The sequence below is a fragment of the Lepus europaeus genome, chromosome 18 (assembly GCF_033115175.1).
Source record: "Lepus europaeus isolate LE1 chromosome 18, mLepTim1.pri, whole genome shotgun sequence".
Taxonomy (NCBI): Eukaryota; Metazoa; Chordata; class Mammalia; order Lagomorpha; family Leporidae; genus Lepus; species Lepus europaeus.
In genome coordinates this window covers 41,697,842-41,717,545 of record NC_084844.1, presented here as the reverse complement: position 1 = coordinate 41,717,545, position 19,704 = coordinate 41,697,842, and the positions used below count along the sequence as shown (strand labels likewise).

General features: G+C 45.0%; 1 protein-coding gene across 3 annotated transcripts in view; it reads left to right on the top strand.

Moving 5' to 3' along the window:
* Positions 1 to 241: 241 nt before the first annotated feature.
* ATAD5 (ATPase family AAA domain containing 5) overlaps positions 242 to 19,704 on the top strand; it is a 63,505-nt gene continuing 44,042 nt past the window's right edge. For 2 of the 3 annotated variants that reach the window (XM_062174802.1, XM_062174799.1), the window contains exons 1-4: positions 242 to 423; positions 4,724 to 6,624; positions 9,551 to 9,659; positions 16,376 to 16,540. In XM_062174802.1, the coding sequence (XP_062030786.1) occupies positions 358 to 423; positions 4,724 to 6,624; positions 9,551 to 9,659; positions 16,376 to 16,540 (2,241 nt within the window). In that variant the 5' untranslated portion in view covers positions 242 to 357. The remainder of the gene's footprint in view (positions 424 to 4,723; positions 6,625 to 9,550; positions 9,660 to 16,375; positions 16,541 to 19,704) is intronic. The other variant, XM_062174801.1, reaches the window with a different exon arrangement.

The window sequence follows — 19,704 nt, the reverse complement described above, 5'->3', positions numbered from 1 at the left end:
CAAGAACTCCCTCGGAAGCCCTCCGGTCCGATCTGCGTTCTGCCCGCTCACCCCGCCCTGGGCCGGGTCCTGAGCCCTCAGCCTGGAGTGCACGCCTCGGGGGCACCCTGCCTTCATCTGCCGCGCCCCAGAGGCCTCGCCGCCCGCGCTTTCTCACCGCCTCTTTCCGCGTTCGCCTTGGCGGAGCTGGGCCCGGCCTCCGCGCCCGCTCGGGGCCAGTGGACGCGGGGGAAACCGAGGCGGACCCCGCGGCCCAGCAACTCGTTCCTGCCGGAGTTGGCCGCCCCCATGGTCCCCGGGCCGGGCGAGCTGGACCGCGCACGGTCCTAGGAGCTGGGACCTCGGGAAGCGGGGAGCATGGTGGGGGTCTTGGCCATGGCGGCGGCAGCTGCTCCCCCGCCCGTGAAGGACTACGAGATCGAGGTGCGGTCGCGTTCTGTGAAGCCCCTTCCTGTGGGAGCGGGTCGCGAGTGTGCGGGTCTGAAGGGCAGGGAGGCACTGGCCGGAGCGCGTCGTCTCGGGGGTTCGGGGTGGAGCCTGGCGGACACTGGGGTGGCCAGATGTCTGCGGGACCCCGGGCGGTAAGGGTTTAAGATCCTGCAGCCAGTTCCTAGACCCCGAGCCCTTGGCGGAACGCCATGGTTATGACTTCTGACCCGTCCCCGCGGACCCCAGGCTCCAGGTCTAGGTTCGTGGGAAGCGTAGAACCCGGCGGTTGACAGGGAGCGTTCGGCCCATACAGCTCGCTCTCCCGGGGATTCCGTTTAGAATGTGGCTACAGGAGTCAGACCGGGTGTCTCTGGGCCCCAGAGCCGAATCCTGTGCCCTTGTTGCTGGCTGCGGTGGCCTGCGCGGAGCAGTCGCGGTGATCCTGGTGGGCCACAGCATCCTAAGGTGCTTTGTTTACCCCTTGCTATCTCGGGCTGGCACTCCGGCCGAGACCCGTGTCTCGGCATCGCCTGAGACGAGGTGTGTGTTTGTTTGATGGCTCCTCTTATTATTATTATTTTTTTTTTAGAACGAAGTGACTTTTGTCCGCTTGATAAAAGTCATGCTAATACTGTTGGCTGAATGGCCACAGTTGCTCAGCTTGCCTCAGGTGTGGAGGGTTTCTGGCCCCTGACTCGCACAGCTCTTGATTTTTGTCTGGTCCGTTTTGTCAGTTTTTCACTTCCAGCGTCTGCGTTTGGCGCTCTTGCCTTAGGAGCCTGTGTCAGCGACCCTGGCTGTTTGGTTTGGTAAGGGTAAGAGCCGTTGACGCGTTATTTTGCTTCATACCAACGCTGACACACAGTAGTAGTATTTGTATTCTACAAATGAGAGAAGGTCAAAAGGTAATTAAAAGTAAGTTAAATTTAAAAAGTCGAAAGTAGTTTGCTTAAGGTTCCACCCCGTGCATGTCACAGCAGCACTTGACTGTGGATCTCGACTCTGGGCCTTATTGTGTCATTGCGTCTGGTACAGTCTCAGAGTATGTGAATAAAAACAGCTCATAGCATTTTTCAAGTACATTTATGATTTCATTTTAGCATGCACAATTTTAGACTGTAATTTGTTTTGCCTTGTGTTTATCTGAATGGTTAGAAATGTGTCCCAGTACCATGTACTAACTACTCATTTGCCACTAACTTGAGTGCTATTGTTACCATATACCACCTTGTAAGGTTTATACTTAGGTCTGTTTCTGGTTTTCTAAACTTGTTACATTGAGCTGCTTGTCTGTGCATCAGTACTCTGCTTTTAGTCATGATAAATTTATAATTTAATTTTTTTGTATGACAGAAGTTACATATTTTATTTTATTATTTTCTTTAATTTAAGAGAGAGCAAGCGAGTCCCCATCTGTTGTTTCACTTCCTGAATTCCCAGAACATCTGGGACCTGGCCAGGGCTGGGACTGGACTGGGCTGCCTGGGCCAGGCTCAAGTTGGGAGCCAGGAACTAAACCCAGGATGTCAAGTACCCAACAAGTTGAGCAATCACTTGCTGCCTCCCAGGGAGTGCATTAGCAGGAACCTGACTCCAAAGTGGAGGAGCCAGGCCCCACCCAGGCTGTCCTGTGTGGGGTTTGGGAGTCCTAAGCAGTGACTTAGCCGCTGAGTTAGAAGGCTGCTCCCTCTTCTCCAGCATGGGGGCATCACAAAGGCCTAACCCACTGTGCCTTCATTACTTATCTTTAAGAAAAAAAAGTTACTGTTATTCTGAGAAGTCCATTCTAGCAAGTGACCTGAAAGGCTAGTGGAGTTTTTGTTATCAGTAAAGTAATATTTGTTTTCTATTAAACAAGTTGTTAATTTCTGATCAACGAAAATATAACTCTACTTAACATTATAGACACCTTGATACTGTGAGGGTAATATAGCAAATGCAGGAGTAGGCTAATAGCTAATGTGGGAGTAAGCAGCAACTTTTAGTAGCAAATTAAAACAGGATTTGTGATGAAGTGTTTTTGGGGTCTTCGTCTCTTGGAGCCACCTCCTGGCTGCTGCAGCAGGAGGTTTCTGACTTAAGTAAATCTTGCTTTGCTAAAAAACAAAAAACAAACAAATAAGCACCTGTTTTTTTTGGTGATCTTTCACTATGGGTTTTACTTGGTTAGTAAATTCTTAGATTCATGTTCAGAAAGAACCTGTTTTTTAGAAATGGTCAGAATAACATTTATTTTTGATTTGAACTTTAGAAAGGAATGGAATTAATATTTTTAAGGTCCTTACCATGTGCTAAGTTTCTCGTATTTTTTAGATCAGAATATCTTTTTATACCTTGTTGGTTTAATATGGCTAATCAGAGAAAAATAAAAAGAACTCTGTGAATAGGCTGGGGTCTTCCCTATTTAGATGTTACAACTCAGGTATCCCCTTTACCTAACACCATACCAAGGTGGGCTGAGAGAGAGATCATCATCTTCTGGTCCACTTTCCAGATGGCGCAGTGGTCAGGGCTGGGCCAGGCTAGAGCCAGGAGCTTCATCTCGATCTCCCACGTGAGTGTCAGGGGCCCAGGCACTTGGGCCATCTTCCACTGCTTTTCCCAGGCCATCAGCAGGGAGCTGGATTGGAAGTGGAACAACTGGGAAATGAACTGGCACCAATATGGTCTGCTGGCATTGCAGGTGGTGGCATTATCCGCAGTGCCACATTGCTGGCCCCTTTCATAATTTTTTTTTAAAGATTTATTTGTTTATTTGAAGGGCTGAGTGACACAGATTTTCGATTCCTTGGTTTACTCCCCAAATAACTGCGACAGCTAAGTCTGAGTAGGCCAAAGCCAGGAGCCCAGAACTCTCTCCTGGTCTCCCAATAAGGTGGCTGGCAGAGGCCCAAGCACTTGAGCCATCTTCTGCTGCCTTCCCAGGCACATTAGCCGGGAAGTGGATCAAAAACACAGCAGCTGGTACTCAAACCGGCATTGTAGTGTGGAATGTCCACGTCACAAGTGGTGACTTAACCTGGTGTGCCACAACGTTGGTCCCAAGTTTCTCATATTTTTATGTACAGTATTCGATAAAAATTGTGAAGTGGGTGTGCAACTCAAAGGTTATAAACAAAGGTCTAGAGAAATTAATGAATTTGCTGGCAAGTATAGTAAGCTTGGTTTGGCTTTTAATATAAAATTTTAATAGAGAAACAATGACTTGATCAGCCCACGTCATGAGTGTCAGAAGAACAACTTACTATTTTATTCCTTTTAGTATTTATTTTTGTTCTACTTAATACCATTGGTTGAACTCTTCAATTAACACTAGTTATTCTTAGGTGTTAAAATTTAACCAATAAGTGAGGCCGGCACCGTGGCTCACTTGGTTAATCTTCCGCCTGCAGTGCCGGCATCCCATATGGGTGCCGGTTCGAGTCTCGGTTGCTCCTCTTTCAGTCCAGCTCTCTGCTGTGGCCCGGGAGGATGTGGAGGATGGCCCAAGTGCTTGGGCCCTGCACCCGCATGGGAGACCAGGAGAGGTACCTGGCTCCTGGCTTTGGATCTGTGCAGCACGCTGGTCACAGCCGCCATTTGGGGGGGTGAACCAATGGAAGGGAAGACCTTTCTCTCTCTCTCTGTCTCTGTCTCTCACTGTTTACTCTGCCTGTCCAAAAAAAAAAAAAAAAAAAAAAGAGCCTTGGGTGATTACTGATGTCATAAATAAGAGTGTCAATTGTTAAATCAACAACTGGAGTCACTGTGCACTTATTCCCCATGTAGGATCTCTATCCTCAATGTGTTGTATTGTGCAAATTAATGGTAAAACTAGTACTCAAACAGTACTTTATCCTTTGTGTATCTATGTGGGTGCAAACTGTTGAAATCTTTACTTAGTATGTACTAAATTGATCTTCTGTATATAAAGATAATTGAAAATGAATCTTGATGAAGAATGGGTTGGGAGAGAGATTGGGAGACGGAATGGTTGCAGGTGGTATAGGGAGGTTATGGAGGGAAAAGCTGCTATAATCCAAAAGCTGTACTTTTGAAATTTATATTTATTAAATAGTTAAAGATATATATATATATATGTGAGAGTAAAATGCACAAATTCTGAGTGTACAATGTAATATAACATTGATGTGCATGTAGGTTTGTTTCTGATATACTGTGTTTTCCACCAAAAGGAACTTTCCCTTTTTTTCTTAATCCAATCTCTTAAAATACTAAATCTGTGTCTAAAGTGTATATTTTATATTATTGTGCTTGAAATAAGTGCCCTTTTTTTTTTCTTTTAAATTGCTAGCCATGCAAAAAGCGAAGGAAAGATGATGATAGATCTTCCTGCAAAACAATTACAAAATATTTATCACCAATAGGGAAGACTGGAGACAGAGTTTTCTCGCCACCAAAGTCTAGTAATATTGTGAACTATTTTAGAAGGACTTCACCCACAAATGAGAAAACACAATCAGCGAAAGAGTGCAAGATAAAGTCGTCTGCACCATTGCCTGTCGATAGTAGCAAAGACTGTAGGACACCTTTGGAAGTGTTCTCACATATAGAATTTAAGAAGAAAGGAAAGAGGGTTAATCTGTCTCATCAACTAAATAATATTAAAATTGAAAATGAATCTCCAATTGAAATTAATAGTGATGACAGCAAGGAAGACTCTAGTTTAAACGAGTTTGAGGAATGTAACACTTCTGTCTTATTTCAGAAGAAACACGTGGAGATACTTGCAGAAAGCATTCAAGATAGCAAAAACCAGTCAAGTATCATGACTTCCAAAAAAAATTCTAAGAAAGTAAATCCTAAACAAGGAACCACAAAAAATGATTTCAAGAGGTTGAGAAAAAGGAAGCACAGAGATATAATAGATCTGTCAGAAAGTTTGCCCTTGGCAGAGGAACAAAATCTGCTTAAAAAGGATGGTGAAGATAGCAAACAGGTAACGCCTTCCCTTGCTGCTGAACTCAGGAGTGCTACAGATGATGCACACTTGAGAGACAATGTAAATGAATCAGACCAGTTAAATGATAATACAATAACTGTCTCATATGAAGAGTTTTTAAAAAGTCACAAGGAGAATACAGTGGAACAGATACCAGACTCTACAATGCCAATTTGTGTCCCTTCTGAAACTGATGAAGAAATAGTCAAAAGCAGTGATGTAGGAGAATCAGAAGGCTGTGACAGTTCCCCACAGGTACGCTTTAAGACAGTTACTGTTCTTGCACAAGTTCACCCTGTTCCCCCCAAAAAGATAGGGAAAATACCCCTAATTTTTTTGAAACAAAAGCAATATGAAGTAGAAAATAGTCTTTCTGATCCTGAGAATGAACAGACAATTCAGAAAAGAAAATCTAATGTTGTTATACAGGAGGAAGAATTAGAATTGGCAGTGTTGGAAGCTGGAAGTTGTGAAGCTGTGAAACCGAAATGCACTCCGGAAGAAAGACAGCAGTTTATGAAAGCGTTTAGGCAGCCAACATCAGATGCACTTAAAAATGGAGTCAAAAAATCTTCTGAGAAGCAGAAGGACCTCAATGAAAAATCTTCAAGTGAGGAAGGAAGAGATAATAATTCTAAAAAAATGGAAAATCCTGATACTCAAATGATTTCAAATAATGGCAGTTCACAATCACATACTAGTAAAGGAAGTTTCCCTAAGGAGAACAGTAAAAAGCTAAAGAAAAGGGGTAAGAAAACATTAGATACTGGGGCTCCTCCAGGTGAAAACAAGGAGATAAATACTCAACAGCAAGAAACAATCTTTTCCTTTAAAAACATACAAAATCAAAATAGGCTTAGAATGAGCTTAAGACAAAAGAAAAAGGAGGTCTTCAAAAGTAGCACATCGATTAACAGTGAAAGTCTTGTTTGTGAAAGTCCAGCAAGTGATGACGCTCTGTGTAAGAATAGCAAATCAAGGAGAACCAGCACACCAGTTAAAGATAAGGTTACACCTTCTAAAGCTGAACCTGAAGACAGCCTGGTAAATGTTTCCACACCCAAATCAACCAGAAGATCTGTGAGAAACAGCACTCCTACTGCCGTGACCGTTGGAGGAGCCGACTCTGAAGGTGCACAAGGTGACAGTCCGCTAAAGGCTTCTACGCCCAAAGCAGCCAGCTTGATGGAGAAGCACAGCATCTATACAGCGGAATTAATAACAATACCCTCTGATTCAGAGAGTCCTATCAGGTAAAGTTTTGTGGTTTTTCTTCTAAAATTCTAGTATTCTGTGTGTAGTATTAGCTAGAAGGAAACTACTTCAAATACTGGAGGATATTCTTATTAGTAAACAACTGGTTTATAAGGAGAAAGGCTTTCAAAATATTTATTATTTTCCACACTTAATTCATTTTTAAGGATTTATGCATTTGAAATGAACATTTGAGAGATTTATTCCATCTGCTGGTTCACTCCCCAAAAGGCTGCAATGGCCAGGGCTGGGCCAGGCAAAACTGGAGCAGAGAACTCCATTCAGGTCTCCCACATGGAAACATGAGCATAGAACTCTATTCAGGTCTCCCACATGGATGGTAGGGGTCCAAGTACTTGGGCCATCTTCCCCTACTTTTACTAGGTGCATCAACTGGACCTTGAATCCATGCCCATGTGGCATGCCAGCATTGCAGACTGTGGCTTAACCTGCTTTGCCACAATGCTAGCGCCTCCACATTTATTTTAAAGTCAGGCACAATTTCAGAGGAGTTCTCGATATATTCTAGGTGAGTTCTAAACTCTTCTTCACAGTTGCTAACCCTGGAGAAATATCCTTGAGATAGGAATTATGTGCCTTTGACAGATTAAAAATAAATCACAGGCCGGCACCGTGGCTCACTTGGCTAATCCTATGCCTGTGGCGCCGGCTCCTTGAGTTCTAGTCCCGGTTGCTCCTCTTCCAGTCCAGCTCTTTGCTGTGGCCCCGGGAGGGCAAAGGAGGATAGCCCAATTGCTTGGGTCCCTGCACCTGCATGGGAGACCGGGAGGAAGTACCCGGCTCCTGGCTTTGGGTCGTCACAGCGCAGTCCAAAGCGGCCATTGAGGGAGTGAACCAACAGAAGAAAGACCTTTCTCTCTCTCTCTCTCTCTCTCTCTCTCACTGTCTATAACTCTCTCTCTGTCTCTTTCTCACTGTCTAACTCTGCCTGGCAAAAAATTAAAAAAAAAAAAAATCACAGAATGTTACTTCATTTTTTTAAAGATTTTTTTTTTTTTAAACATTTATTTATTGGAGAGGCAGAGTTACAGAGGGGCAGAAAGAGAGAAGTCTTCCACCCGCTGATTCACTCCCCAGATGGCTGCAACGGCCACTGCACCGATCCATTTAGGAGCCAGGAGTTTCTTCCCAGTCTCCCATGCAGGTGCAGGGTTCAAGGACTTTGGCCATCTTCCGCTGCTTTCCCAGGCCATAGCAGAGAGCTGTATTGGAAGTGGAGCAACCAGGACTCGAACCAGTACCCATATGGGATGCCAGCACTGCAGGCAGCAGCTTTACCCACTATGCCACATATGCTTTACCCACTATGCTGGCCCATAGAATGTTATTTCTTGGCTAAACAGATCCACTTGCTATGAAGAATATATTAGCATTCTGTTTTTTTTTTGTTTTTTTTTTTAAGATTTACTTATTTATTTGAAAGGCACAGTTACAGAGAGGCAGAGAGAGAGAGGTCTTCCATCTACTGGTTCACTACCAAATGGCTACAATGGCTGGAGCTGGTTCATTCTGAAACCAGGAGCCTGGAGCTTCCTTCAGGTCCACTGTGCAGGTGCAAAGACTCAGGGACTCACACCATCCCCTACTGTTTTCCCAGACCATAAAAGAAAGCTGGATTGGAAGTGGAACAGCTGGGGGTCAAACTGGCACCTATATGGATGGGCTTTACCCACTACGCCATTGTGCTGGCCCCTAAGATTTATTTATTTTTTTGAAAGAAAGAAGAGAGACAGAGAGATCCTTCATCTGTTGGTTCACTCCCTAAATGGTCACAATGGCCAGAGCTGAGCTGATCCAAAGTCAGGGGCCAGGAACTTCTTACAGGACTCCCATGTGGGAGCAGGGGCCCAAGATCTTGGGCCATCCAACACTACTTTCCCAGGCGTGTTAGAAGAGAGATGGACTAGAAGTAGAGCAGCCAGGACCCAAACCAGCACCCATATAGGAGGCCGACACTGCAGATGGCAGCCAAACTGCTGCACCACAGTGCCAGCCCTGCATTCTGGTTCTGAAAAATGTGAGAATGATGCTAGGGACTAATTTTCTGGAAAGAGTATTTTTTCTTTTTTCTTTGCTTTTTTTTTTTTTTTTTGGACAGGCAGAATTAGACAGTGAGAGAGAGAGACAGAGTGAAAGGTCTTTCTTCCATTGGTTCAACCCCTAAATGGCCGTTAAGGTCGGCGCGCTGTGCTTCCTCCTGGCCTCCCATGGGGTGCAGGGCCCAAGCACTTGGACCATCCTCCACTGCACTCCCGGGCCACAGCAGAGAGCTGGACTGGAAGAGGGGCAACCGGGACAGAACTGGCGCCCCAACCAGGACTAGAATCCGGGGTGCTGGCGCCTCAGGCAGAGGATTAGCCTAGTGAGCCGCGGCACTGGCCAGAAAGAGTATTATTTCTAAAGGAAATAATAATAAAGTTTGTCTTATTTTTGAAACTGATAGGAGTTATTTTATTAGTGCTTTTTTGGAGCAGTTTAGAGATTGAAATCCTGCTTTGTGGCCGGCACCGCAGTTCAGTAGGCTAATCCTCCGCCTTGCGGCGCCGGCACACCGGGTTCTAGTCCCAGTCCGAGCACCGGATTCTGTCCCGGTTGCCCCTCTTCCAGGCCAGCTCTCTGCTGTGGTCAGGGAGTGCAGTGGAGGATGGCCCAAGTGCTTGAGCCCTGCACCCCATGGGAGACCAGGAGAAGCACCTGGCTCCTGCCATCGGATCAGCGCGGTGCTGCGGCCATTGGAGGGTGAACCAATGGCAAAAGGAAGATCTTTCTCTCTATCTCTCTCTCTCACTGTCCACTCTGCCTGTCAAAAAAAAAAAAAAAAATCCTGCTTTGTTCTTTTCTATATTTAACTGGAATCCGTATATATTATAATTAATGTTTCTGACTACCTTATCTCTTTTTCAGGATGAAGTTCACCAGAATTAGTACTCCCAAAAAGTCTAAGAAAAAATCTAAGAAAAAATCTAAGAAATCGGAAGCAACTGATGGAGATTTTACTTCTCAGGCTAGGAAGGTAATTAAAACATTAGAGAGTCCTGTAAGTGTACTCTAGTCTTAGTTTCTTTATTTTTTTTTAAAAATGTATTTATTTGAAAGGCAGAGTTACAGAGAGGTGGAGTTAGTTAATTAAAATAGTTAATAAGATAGTTAAATAGTTAATTAAAAACAACCCACACTTCTATTGGAAATAATAAGCCAAAAGACTGATAGATTTCATATATTGGTTAACTGCCTACAACCATCTATTTTTATTTTCACTGTTATCACATTCTTCTCGTTAGTGTATTATCAAGATATCTTATTGTGAGATGAGAGCAGTTGTAAGAATATAGTTTACTTAGAAAAAGCTTTGTAAATGAATGTTACATTCCAAGATTTTTTCCTGGGGTTGCCTCTCTCAATTTGAGCTTCTCTAATGAATTACCGTAGACTGGGTGGCTTAAATAACAGAAAGGTTTTTCTCATAGTTGTGGAGACTGGGGAGTCCAAGATCCAGGCACTTGCAGATCTGAGGTCTAGTGAGGGCACCTTTCCTGGCGTTAGATGACTGTTTGCACTGTCATACGGTGAGGAGCAGATACAGAGAGGGCTCTACCCTCCTGACCCAACTACTCCCCAGAGACCCCACTTCCACATACTGTGAAGGTGGGGGTTAGGATTTCTTTTCTTTTTGTAATGTTTATTTTTTATTTTCATGAACTTGAAAGGCAGAGCAAAAGAAACAAAGGGAGAGATTGGGAGATCTCTTATTCGCTGGTTCACTCCCCAAATGTCTGGAATAACTAGGTGGGCCACGTGGAAACCAGGAGCCCAGAACCCCATCCACATCTCCCACAAGGGTGGCAAGGTCCCAAGCACTTGAATCACCATCCACTGCCTCCCAGGATGCATTAGCAGGAAGCTGGAACAGAAGTGGAATAGCCGGGACTAGAACCACCCTTCCGATACTGGATGCTTGCCTCCCAGGCAGTTGCCCTGCCTGCTGCACCACACCAACTACTTCTAGGATTTCAACATGGGGATTTTAGGGGCACACATTAAGTCATGCCTATAGGTCATGATTGAATTTTTTGTGTGTAGGTTAGATGCTCAAAACCTGAGTTCCTTAGCCTTGGTGGTCTTATTTTGGGCTGGGTACTTCTTTGTTGTAGGAGGCTGTCCTGTGTATTATGTAGAATGTTTAGCAGCAACTCTGGCCTCTATCCATAAAATGCTAGCAGCTCCCCAGTTCCTCTAGCTGTGACAACCAAAAATGTGTCCAGAAATCACTAAATATCCCCTGGAGGGAAAAAACAGTCACCACCTACTTGAAATATTGTTGCTCTAAAGGGAGAGATTATGATACATGAGAATAGTTTAGTTTCTTTTCTATATATATATTTTTTTTTTGACAGGCAGAGTGGACAGTGAGAGAGGTAGAGACAGAGAGAAAGGTCTTCCTTTTTTGCCGTTGGTTCACCCTCCAATGGCCGCCGCGGTAGGCGCGCTGCGGCCGGGGCACCGCGCTGATCCGATGGCAGGAGCCAGGTGCTTCTCCTGGTCTCCCATGGGGTGCAGGGCCCAAGGACTTGGGCCATCCTCCACTGCACTCCCTGGCCACAGCAGAGAGCTGGCCTGGAAGAGGGGCAACCGGGACTAGAACCCGGTGTGCTGGCGCTGCAAGGCGGAGGATTAGCCTAGTGAGCCGCTGCGCCGGCCTTCTTTTCAATAAATTAAGCTGATTGTGTCCACCATGGGAGGACTAGATTCTCTCCAGGGTGAGTAGGTATGTGTGTTAAGCTTGAACTGTCATAGTGACCACTGAAGTAATTGATGAGACCTTGGGTGAAAACTGCTACACGAAATTGATACCTCTTGTTTTTATTTAACAGCAGTCTTTTTTTTTTTTTTTTTTTTTTTGACTAAGCACATTCTAGGCACTTCACTGAGTACTCACTTAGTACTCTTTTGAAGTAAGTGTTTTTTTTTTTTTTTTTTTTTGACAGGCAGAGTGGACAGTAGAGGGAGACAGAGAGAAAGGTCTTCCTTTTTGCCGTTGGTTCACCCTCCAATGGCCGCCGCGGTAGGCGTGCTGCGGCCGGCGCACCGCGCTGATCCGATGGCAGGAGCCAGGTGCTTCTCCTGGTCTCCCATGGGGTGCAGGGCCCAAGGACTTGGACCATCCTCCACTGCACTCCCTGGCCACAGCAGAGAGCTGGCCTGGAAGAGGGGCAACCGGGACAGGATCGGTGCCCCGACCGGGACTAGAACCCGGTGTGCCGGCGCCGCAAGGTGGAGGATTAGCCTACTGAGCCGCGGCGCCGGCCAGAAGTAAGTGTTCTTTACCCTGTTTTAGAGATGGATAAACCTGCAGTTCATTCATGTGTTGAGAAAACCTGTGGTTTTCCAGAGTCACACAACTGTAAGTTGTTGGAAAGATGGTTCTTAGCCTATTGGAAAGTATTCTAGGGTCTGGCATTGTGGCATAGCAAGTTAAGCCACAGCCTGCAACACTAGCATTCCATATAGGTGCCTGTTCGAGTCCCAGCTACTCCACTTCCAGTGCGGCTCCCCCTGCCACGCACATAGGAGAAGCTTCTGATTCCTGGCTTTGGGCTGGCATCACCCAGCCGTTGCAGCCATTTGGGGACTGAACCAACGGGTGGAATATCTCTTTCTCTATGTCTGTCTCCCCCTCTCTTCATAACTCAGCAGCTCTGCCTTTCAGCTAAAATAAATAAGTCTTTAGGAAAAAAAAGTATTCTAGGGGCCGGCACTGTGGCATGATGGGTTAAGCAGCAACCTGCAATGCCAGTATCTCATATGGGCACCAGTTGAAGTCTTGGCTATTCAACTTCCCATCCAGTTCCCTGCCAACGTGCCAGGGAATGCAGCCAAAGATGGCTCAAGTGCTTGGGCCCCTGCACCCAAGTGGGAGACCCAGATCAAGTTCTTGCCTCGTGGCTTTGGCTTAGTCCAGCTGTGACAGACACAGAGATATCTTCCATCTGCTGGTTCATTCTGGGGCTGTTCCAGGCTGAAGAAGCCTGGAGTCAGGAACTCCATTCTGGTCTCCCACAGGGGTAGAAGGGATGCAAGTACTTGAGTCATCACCTGCCGTTTCCCAGGCATGTTAACAGGGAGCTGACTGGGAAGCCAAGAAGCTAGGACTCAAATTGGCACTCTAGTGGTTTGCTGGTGTCTAAAGCTGCAGCTTAACCTATTGTGACACAATGCCCACCCCATTATAATTTTTAAAAGGGATCATCTAATATAAACTGTTTTTGCATCTTACTGTGTGTGTCTAATCCCAATGTAAAAGCCTGTAGAATTCAGAATATAGGAAGCACATTCTCTAGAAGATAATATTTAAACACAAAAAGTTACACTGTCATCAGAGGCAGAGCCAGGCCTGAAACCAGACTTTATTCTTGTTTTTTTGTTTTTTGATACCATTTTTTTGTTTTTTGATACCATTAACACTCTCAACCATGTCAAAGGCTTTTGCCTCAAGTAGTCTTCTTTATACTCTTAAACTCCTATACTGTATTGTTAATGTATCTTATATGTATCCTTTTCTGTATGTTTCTCTTTTTTTTTTTATAGAAGGATCCTTTACTTTCATTGAATGTTCACTATAGTACTTTTTTTTTTTAAAAGATTTATTATTTATTTAAGATACATTTATTTACTTGAAAGTCAGAATTACACAGAGAGAGAGAAGGAGAGGCAGAGAGAGAGAGAGGTCTTCCATCCAATGGTTCACTCCCCAGTTGACCACAGTGGCCGGAACTGCGCTGATCTGAAGCCAGGAGCCAGGAGCTTCTTCCGGGCTTCCCTCGTGGATGAGAGGCCCAAGCACTTGGGCCATCCTCCATTGCTTTCCCAGGCCACAGCAGAGAGCTGGATTGGAAGTGGAGCAACCGGGACTAGAACCTGCGCCTATATGAGATGCTGGCGCTTCAGGCCAGGGCGTTAACCAACTACGCCACAGCGCCAGCCCCATGTATGTTTCTCTCTCTTAACACACAAACCAACACCAAGTCACCCCTCAGTGTCTGTGTGTGGGGGATGTGTGGGGTTGATTCTAGGACCCCCAGCTGATAGCAAAAGTCCCTTACTATATGTTTGCATATAGCCTATGCAATCTTACCCTATACTTATAGCCATCTCTAGACTACTTCTTGTACCTAATACAATGTAAGTAGTTTTAGAATTTATTGTTTAGAGAATATTGATTTTAAAAGGAAGTCGGGGGCTGGCGCCGCGGCTCAATAGGCTAATCTTCTGCTTTGCGGCGCCAGCACACTGGGTTCTAGTCCCGGTCGGGGCGCCGGGTTCTGTCCTGGCTGCCCCTCTTCCAGGCCACCTCTCTGCTGTACCCGGGAGTGCAGTGGAGGATGGCCCAAGTGCTTGGGCCCTGCACCCCATGGGAGACCAGGAGAAGCACCTGGCTCCTGGCTTCGGATCAGCGCGATGCGCCGGCTGCAGTGCACCAGCCGCGGCGGCCATTGGAGGGTGAACCAACGGCAAAGGAAGATCTTTCTCTCTGTCTCTCTCTCACTGTCCACTCTGCCTGTCAAAAAAAAAAAAAAAAAAAAAAAAAAGGAAGTCGGCTGGTGCTGGGGCTCAATAGGCTAATCCTCCACCTGTGGCGCCGGCACCCTGGGTTCTAGTCCCAGTCGGGGCGCCGGATTCCATCCTGGTTGCTCCTCTTCCAGTCCAGCTCTCTGCTGTGGCCTGGGAGTGCAGTGGAGGATGGCCCAAGTGCTTGGACCCTGTATCCGCATGGGAGACCAGGAGAAGCACCTGGCTCCTGCCTTTGGATCAGTGCGCTGCACCGGTCGCAGTGGCCATTGTGGGGTGAACCAACGGAAAAGGAAGATCTTTCTCTCTGTCTCTCTCTCTCGCTGTCCACTCTGCCTGTCAAAAAAAAAAAAAGTCTACATATTCAGCATACATTTTTTTTTTCCTTTTTTGACTGGCAGAGTGGATAGTGAGGAAGAGAAAGACAGAGAAAGGTCTTCCTTTTTGCCATTGGTTCACCCTCCAATGGCCACTGCGGCCAGCGCATCGCGCTGATCCGAAGCCAGGAGCCAGGTGCTTCTCCTGGTCTCCCATGTGGGTGCAGGGCCCAAGCACTTGGGCCATCCTCCACTGCCTTCCCGGGCCATAGCAGAGAGCTGGCCTGGAAGAGGGGCAACCGGGATAGAATCCGGCGCCCCAACCGGGACTAGAACCTGGTGTTGCTGGTGCTGTAAGGCGGAGGATTAGCCTGTTAAGCCATGGCGCCGGCCTCAGCATACATTTTTTTCCTGAATATTTTCAATTCATAGACGGTTTAATCCATGAGGTAGAGGCCACAGGTACGAAGGACTGGCAGTCTCCATATGTATGTATGATGTATATATGCAGACAGTAATAATGTGTATTTTGTTATTGTAATATACGCATCTCCTCAGACTTTCCTGTCATACGTAAGTTTCTTGATGCCAATATCCATGTGTTTATATATATATATATATTTAAAGATTTATTTATTTATTTGAAAGTCAGCATTACAGTGAGAGAGGAGAGGCAGACAGAGAAGTCTTCCATCTGATGGTTCACTCCCCAATTGGCTGCAACAGTTGGAGCTGCGCCAATCCAAAACCAGGAGCCAGGAACTTCTTCCAGGTCTCCCACAAGGGTACAGGGGCCCAAGGAATTGAGCCATCTTCTATTGCTTTCCCAGGCCATAGCAGAGATCTGGATCGGAAGTGGAACAGCCGGGTCATGAACCAGAGCCCATATGGGATGCTGGCACTTTAGCCAGGGCATTAACCTGCTGCACTACAGCGCCGGCCCCTCCAGGTCTTCTTGTGTAGGTGCAGGGGCCCAAGGACTTGGGCCATTTTCTACTGCTTTCTCAGGCCATAGCAGAGAGCTGGATCAGAAGTGGAGCAGCCCGGATTTGAACCCGTGTACATATGGGATGCGAGTGTCCCAGGCGGGGGCTTATGCTGCTGCACTACAGCGCCGGCCCCCATGTGTTATTTTTTGTCCTTTACATTATCCAACCTCAACCTGCATAAAGTAGTCTGGGGAACTTTGTATTTTTGTGACTGAAATAAAGAAATAGAGTGCCATGAAGATGCTGGGAAAACAGATTCTAATCTACATTGTAGACATCCTTTTGGGTGTTTTACATACATGTACATATATTTATCTAGGCACTTTCAAGTAAGAAAAGCAGGGGCTGGTGTTGCAACACCAGATTAAACTATTGCTTGTGAGGCCAACACCCAGTATCAGAGTGCAGGCTCAAGACCTGGCTGTGCTACTGCCATCCAGCTTCCTGATAATGGGTCTGGAAAAGCAATGAAGGATGGCCCAAGTAATTAGGCCCTTGGCACCCATGTGGGGGACCCACATGGAGTTCCAGATTCCTGACTTTGACTTAGCCTGGCCCTGGCCATTGTCACCAACTAGGGAATGAACAAGAAGATGGAAAATCTGTCTCTCCCTCTCTGTCATTCTACCTTTCAAATAAATAAATCTTACCCCAAAAACCTAAAATTCTTAAAAAAAAAAATAAGGCAAGTAAATACATTTTAACTTAAGGTCTGTGGTAAGATTCGAATAACCATTTCTTTGTTGATTGATGTGATTTGTAGCTATATACTTTTTCTATTATGCATTTCTTTTTTTCTGTTATTAAATATAAAATTTTACCTGTGTTCTAAATTAATACTTCAAATTTTTGCCTAGGCGAGCAGTGCTTCAAAAAATATATGCAAAGCCAAACAATTGGTTGAAAAAGCAAAAGCTTTACACATCAATCGGACAAAGGCAGCCGAAGAAAGTGTGACACCATTAAGGCGCTCCTCGAGACATCAGCCAGTTCCTGAAAGGAAAGCATTGTCAGAGACAGACGTGAGTATACAAGCATCTGTTGGTATAAATTCCGTCCCGTGTCACTGTTTAGAGTTGTGGAAAGAAATCATTATAAAGACAGAAGGTAGCATTGTGTGAGAGCCTTGATGTGATAAGGAAAATATCTTTTTTTAGCTCTGCTTTAACAGCACTTGGCTCCCTGCTGCTTTCACAATATAGTTTGATTCCTATACTCACTCCAGAGTCTTCATAGACTGAGCTGGCTCTTCTCTTTCCTCAGAATGACTCTTCTTTCTAGTCACACTAAGCTATTCATGTCTCTCCATGTGGTGCAGTTTTCACATTATTGTTTCAGTCTGAAATGCATATTCCGGGTACTCTGTTCTACCTGAGGAATCCTTACTCAAACTAACTCTTACATAACTTCATTACGTATGCTTTTTCGTTTACAGTATTTTTTTTTTAAGATTTATTCACTTACTTGAAAGAGTTACAGAGTAAGAAGGAGATAGAGAGAGAGCTCTTCTATCCAGTGGTTCACTCCCCAGGTGGCCACAACAGCCAGGGTGGGGTCAGGCTATAGACAGAAGCCAGAAGCTTCCTCTAAGTCTCCCTCTAGGTGGCAGGGACCTAAACCCTTGGGCCATCTTCCACCACTTTTGTCAGGCCATCAGCAGGCAGCTGGATTGGAAGTGGAGCAGCCGGGACTAAACTGGAGCCTCTGTGCGATGCCGGCATTGCAGGTGGCAGCTTAACCTCAGCCCCAGCATCCTCTTTTTTAAAATATAGCATTATTGGGGGCTGGTGCTGTGGCATAGTAGACCAAGCCTCTGCCTGTGGCACCAGAATCCTGTATGGGCACCGGTTCATGTCCCTGTAGCTCCTCTTCCAATCTAGCTGTTTCCTTATGGCCTGGGAAAGCAGTACAAGATGGCACCCGCGTGTGAGACCTGGAAGAAGCTCCTGGCTCCTGGCTTCAGATTGGCTCAGCTTCAGCCATTGTGGCTGTTTCCGGCATGAACCAGTGGGTAGAAGAACTTTCTCTCTGTCTCTCCTTCTCTCTGTTATTCTACCTCTCAAATAAATAAATTCTTTACAAAAATATATATAGTATAATTGACATACAGTTTGTCTACCATACAGTTCACTGTTTAAAGTGTTTAATTCAGTGGGTTTTAATATATTCAAGGTTGTGAATCCATCATCATAATCAATTTTAGAGTATTTTCATTTCCCTAAAGAGACCCCTTCCCATTAGCTGTCACCTCCCAAAATCTTTATGCCCCTAGCCCTAGCTATTAGTCTGGTTTCTGTCTCTATAGATCTGCCTATTCTAGACATTTTATATAAATGATATTAGGTGACATGTCATCCTTTGTGTCTTTTTTTACTTAGCATTGTTTTAACAATTCATTTTGTAGACTTAAAATTTCATTTCTTTTTATTGCCCAATAAAATCCCATTGTGTATATAATATTTGTACCACATTTTATTTACCCACTCATTAGTTGATGGACATTTGGGTTTTTACTTTCTGCCTATTATGAATAATGCCATAAACTTTCCACTAGTTCCTATTGAAAGCCCTCAGTTTCCTTCCCTGTTTATACTTCACCTTGGTTTTTTTATACTTAAGTTGCTGATGCTCTTACTACATGGTGTCATAACTAGTTAAACTGTCAACTCATGTACTAGCTCTCCCTCTGTCTCCTAAACCCTGTGGTTATGTTTGAGATGAATTCATGATTCTTACTTATGTGTTTCCAGTGCATTCTGTATTGCCTCATACACAGTAGATGCTCAGTAAATGTGTCTGACCATGGGAAGATTACAGACTTTTTTCTTTTTTTAATTTTTTTATTTCATAAATGTGAATTTACAGATTTTTTTCTAATAAATTTCTAGGATGTGTAATTTTTTTAATAAAATGAGAGAGATAGAGGTCTTTCATCTGCTGGTTAACTCCTGAAATTGCCACACCGGCCAGAGCTGGACCAGTTCAAAGCTAGGAAGGAGCTTTCCCTGGGTCAGCTTTATCCAGGTCTCCTACTTGGGCCATCTTCCACTACTTTTCCAGGCACATGAGCAGGAAGTTGGATCCAAAGTGGAGCAACCGGTACTCACACGGATGCCCATATGGGATGCCGGTGTTGCAGGTGGAAGTTTAACCCACTGTACCACAACTCCAGTCCCTAGAATGTGTAATTCTAAAAAAGGGATAGCCAGAATTTTGACAGCTTAGACATGTTGATTCTTTTATTTAGAATATGATCTGTTTGTTCCTTCTTTAAAAAAGAAAACCCATGGTCATAATAAACCTACTCTTTGATATTATATGAGATTATATGGGAGCCAGCTCTGAGACGTAGTAGGTTAAGTCTCTGCTTATGGCTCCAGCATCCTATATGGGTGCTGCTTTGAGTCCACTTCCTATCCAGCTCTCTGCTAATGGCATGGGAAAACAGTGGAAGATGGCCCAAGTGGTCATCAGGATGGCCCAAGTGGTTCCTGACTTCAGATTGGCTCAGCTCTGGCTGTTGCAGCCATTTGGGAATTGAACCGTGAATGGAAGACCTTTCTCTCTCTGTGTGTGTGTGTATGTGTGTGTGTGTGTAACTCTGCCTCTCAAAGAAATTGTATGATTTTTAGCATAGGCTTCTACCATTCTATCATGTATTTTCTGATTCAGTCAGAAGGTATCTGATGGGGAGATATATGGAGCTCTAATTTAATTTCTTTCTTTTTTTTTTTTTTAAGATTTATTTATTTTTATTTGAAAGAGTTACACAGAGAGAGGAGAGGCAGAGAGAGAGAGAGTGAGGTCTCCCGTCCAATGGTTCACTCCCCAGTTGGCTGCAACGATAGGCCAAAGCCAGGAGCCAGGAGCTTCTTCCAAGTCTCCCACATGGATGTAGGGGCCCAAGGACTTGGGCCATCTTCTACTGCTTTCTCAGGCCACAGCAGAGAGCTGGATGGGAAGTGGAGCAGCTGGGTCTCGAACCAGCACCCATATGGGATGCTGGTGCTTTAGGCCAGGGCATTAACCTACTGCACCATAGTGTCGGCCCCTAGTTTAATTTCTTGTCTGCGATTTCTGTTACTAAATTTTTTAAAATAGTAATGAAATTAATTGTATGATATATAGTAGTCCCTCTTATGAATTTCCCTTTCTGTGATTTCTGTTGCCTGCAGATTTATTATCA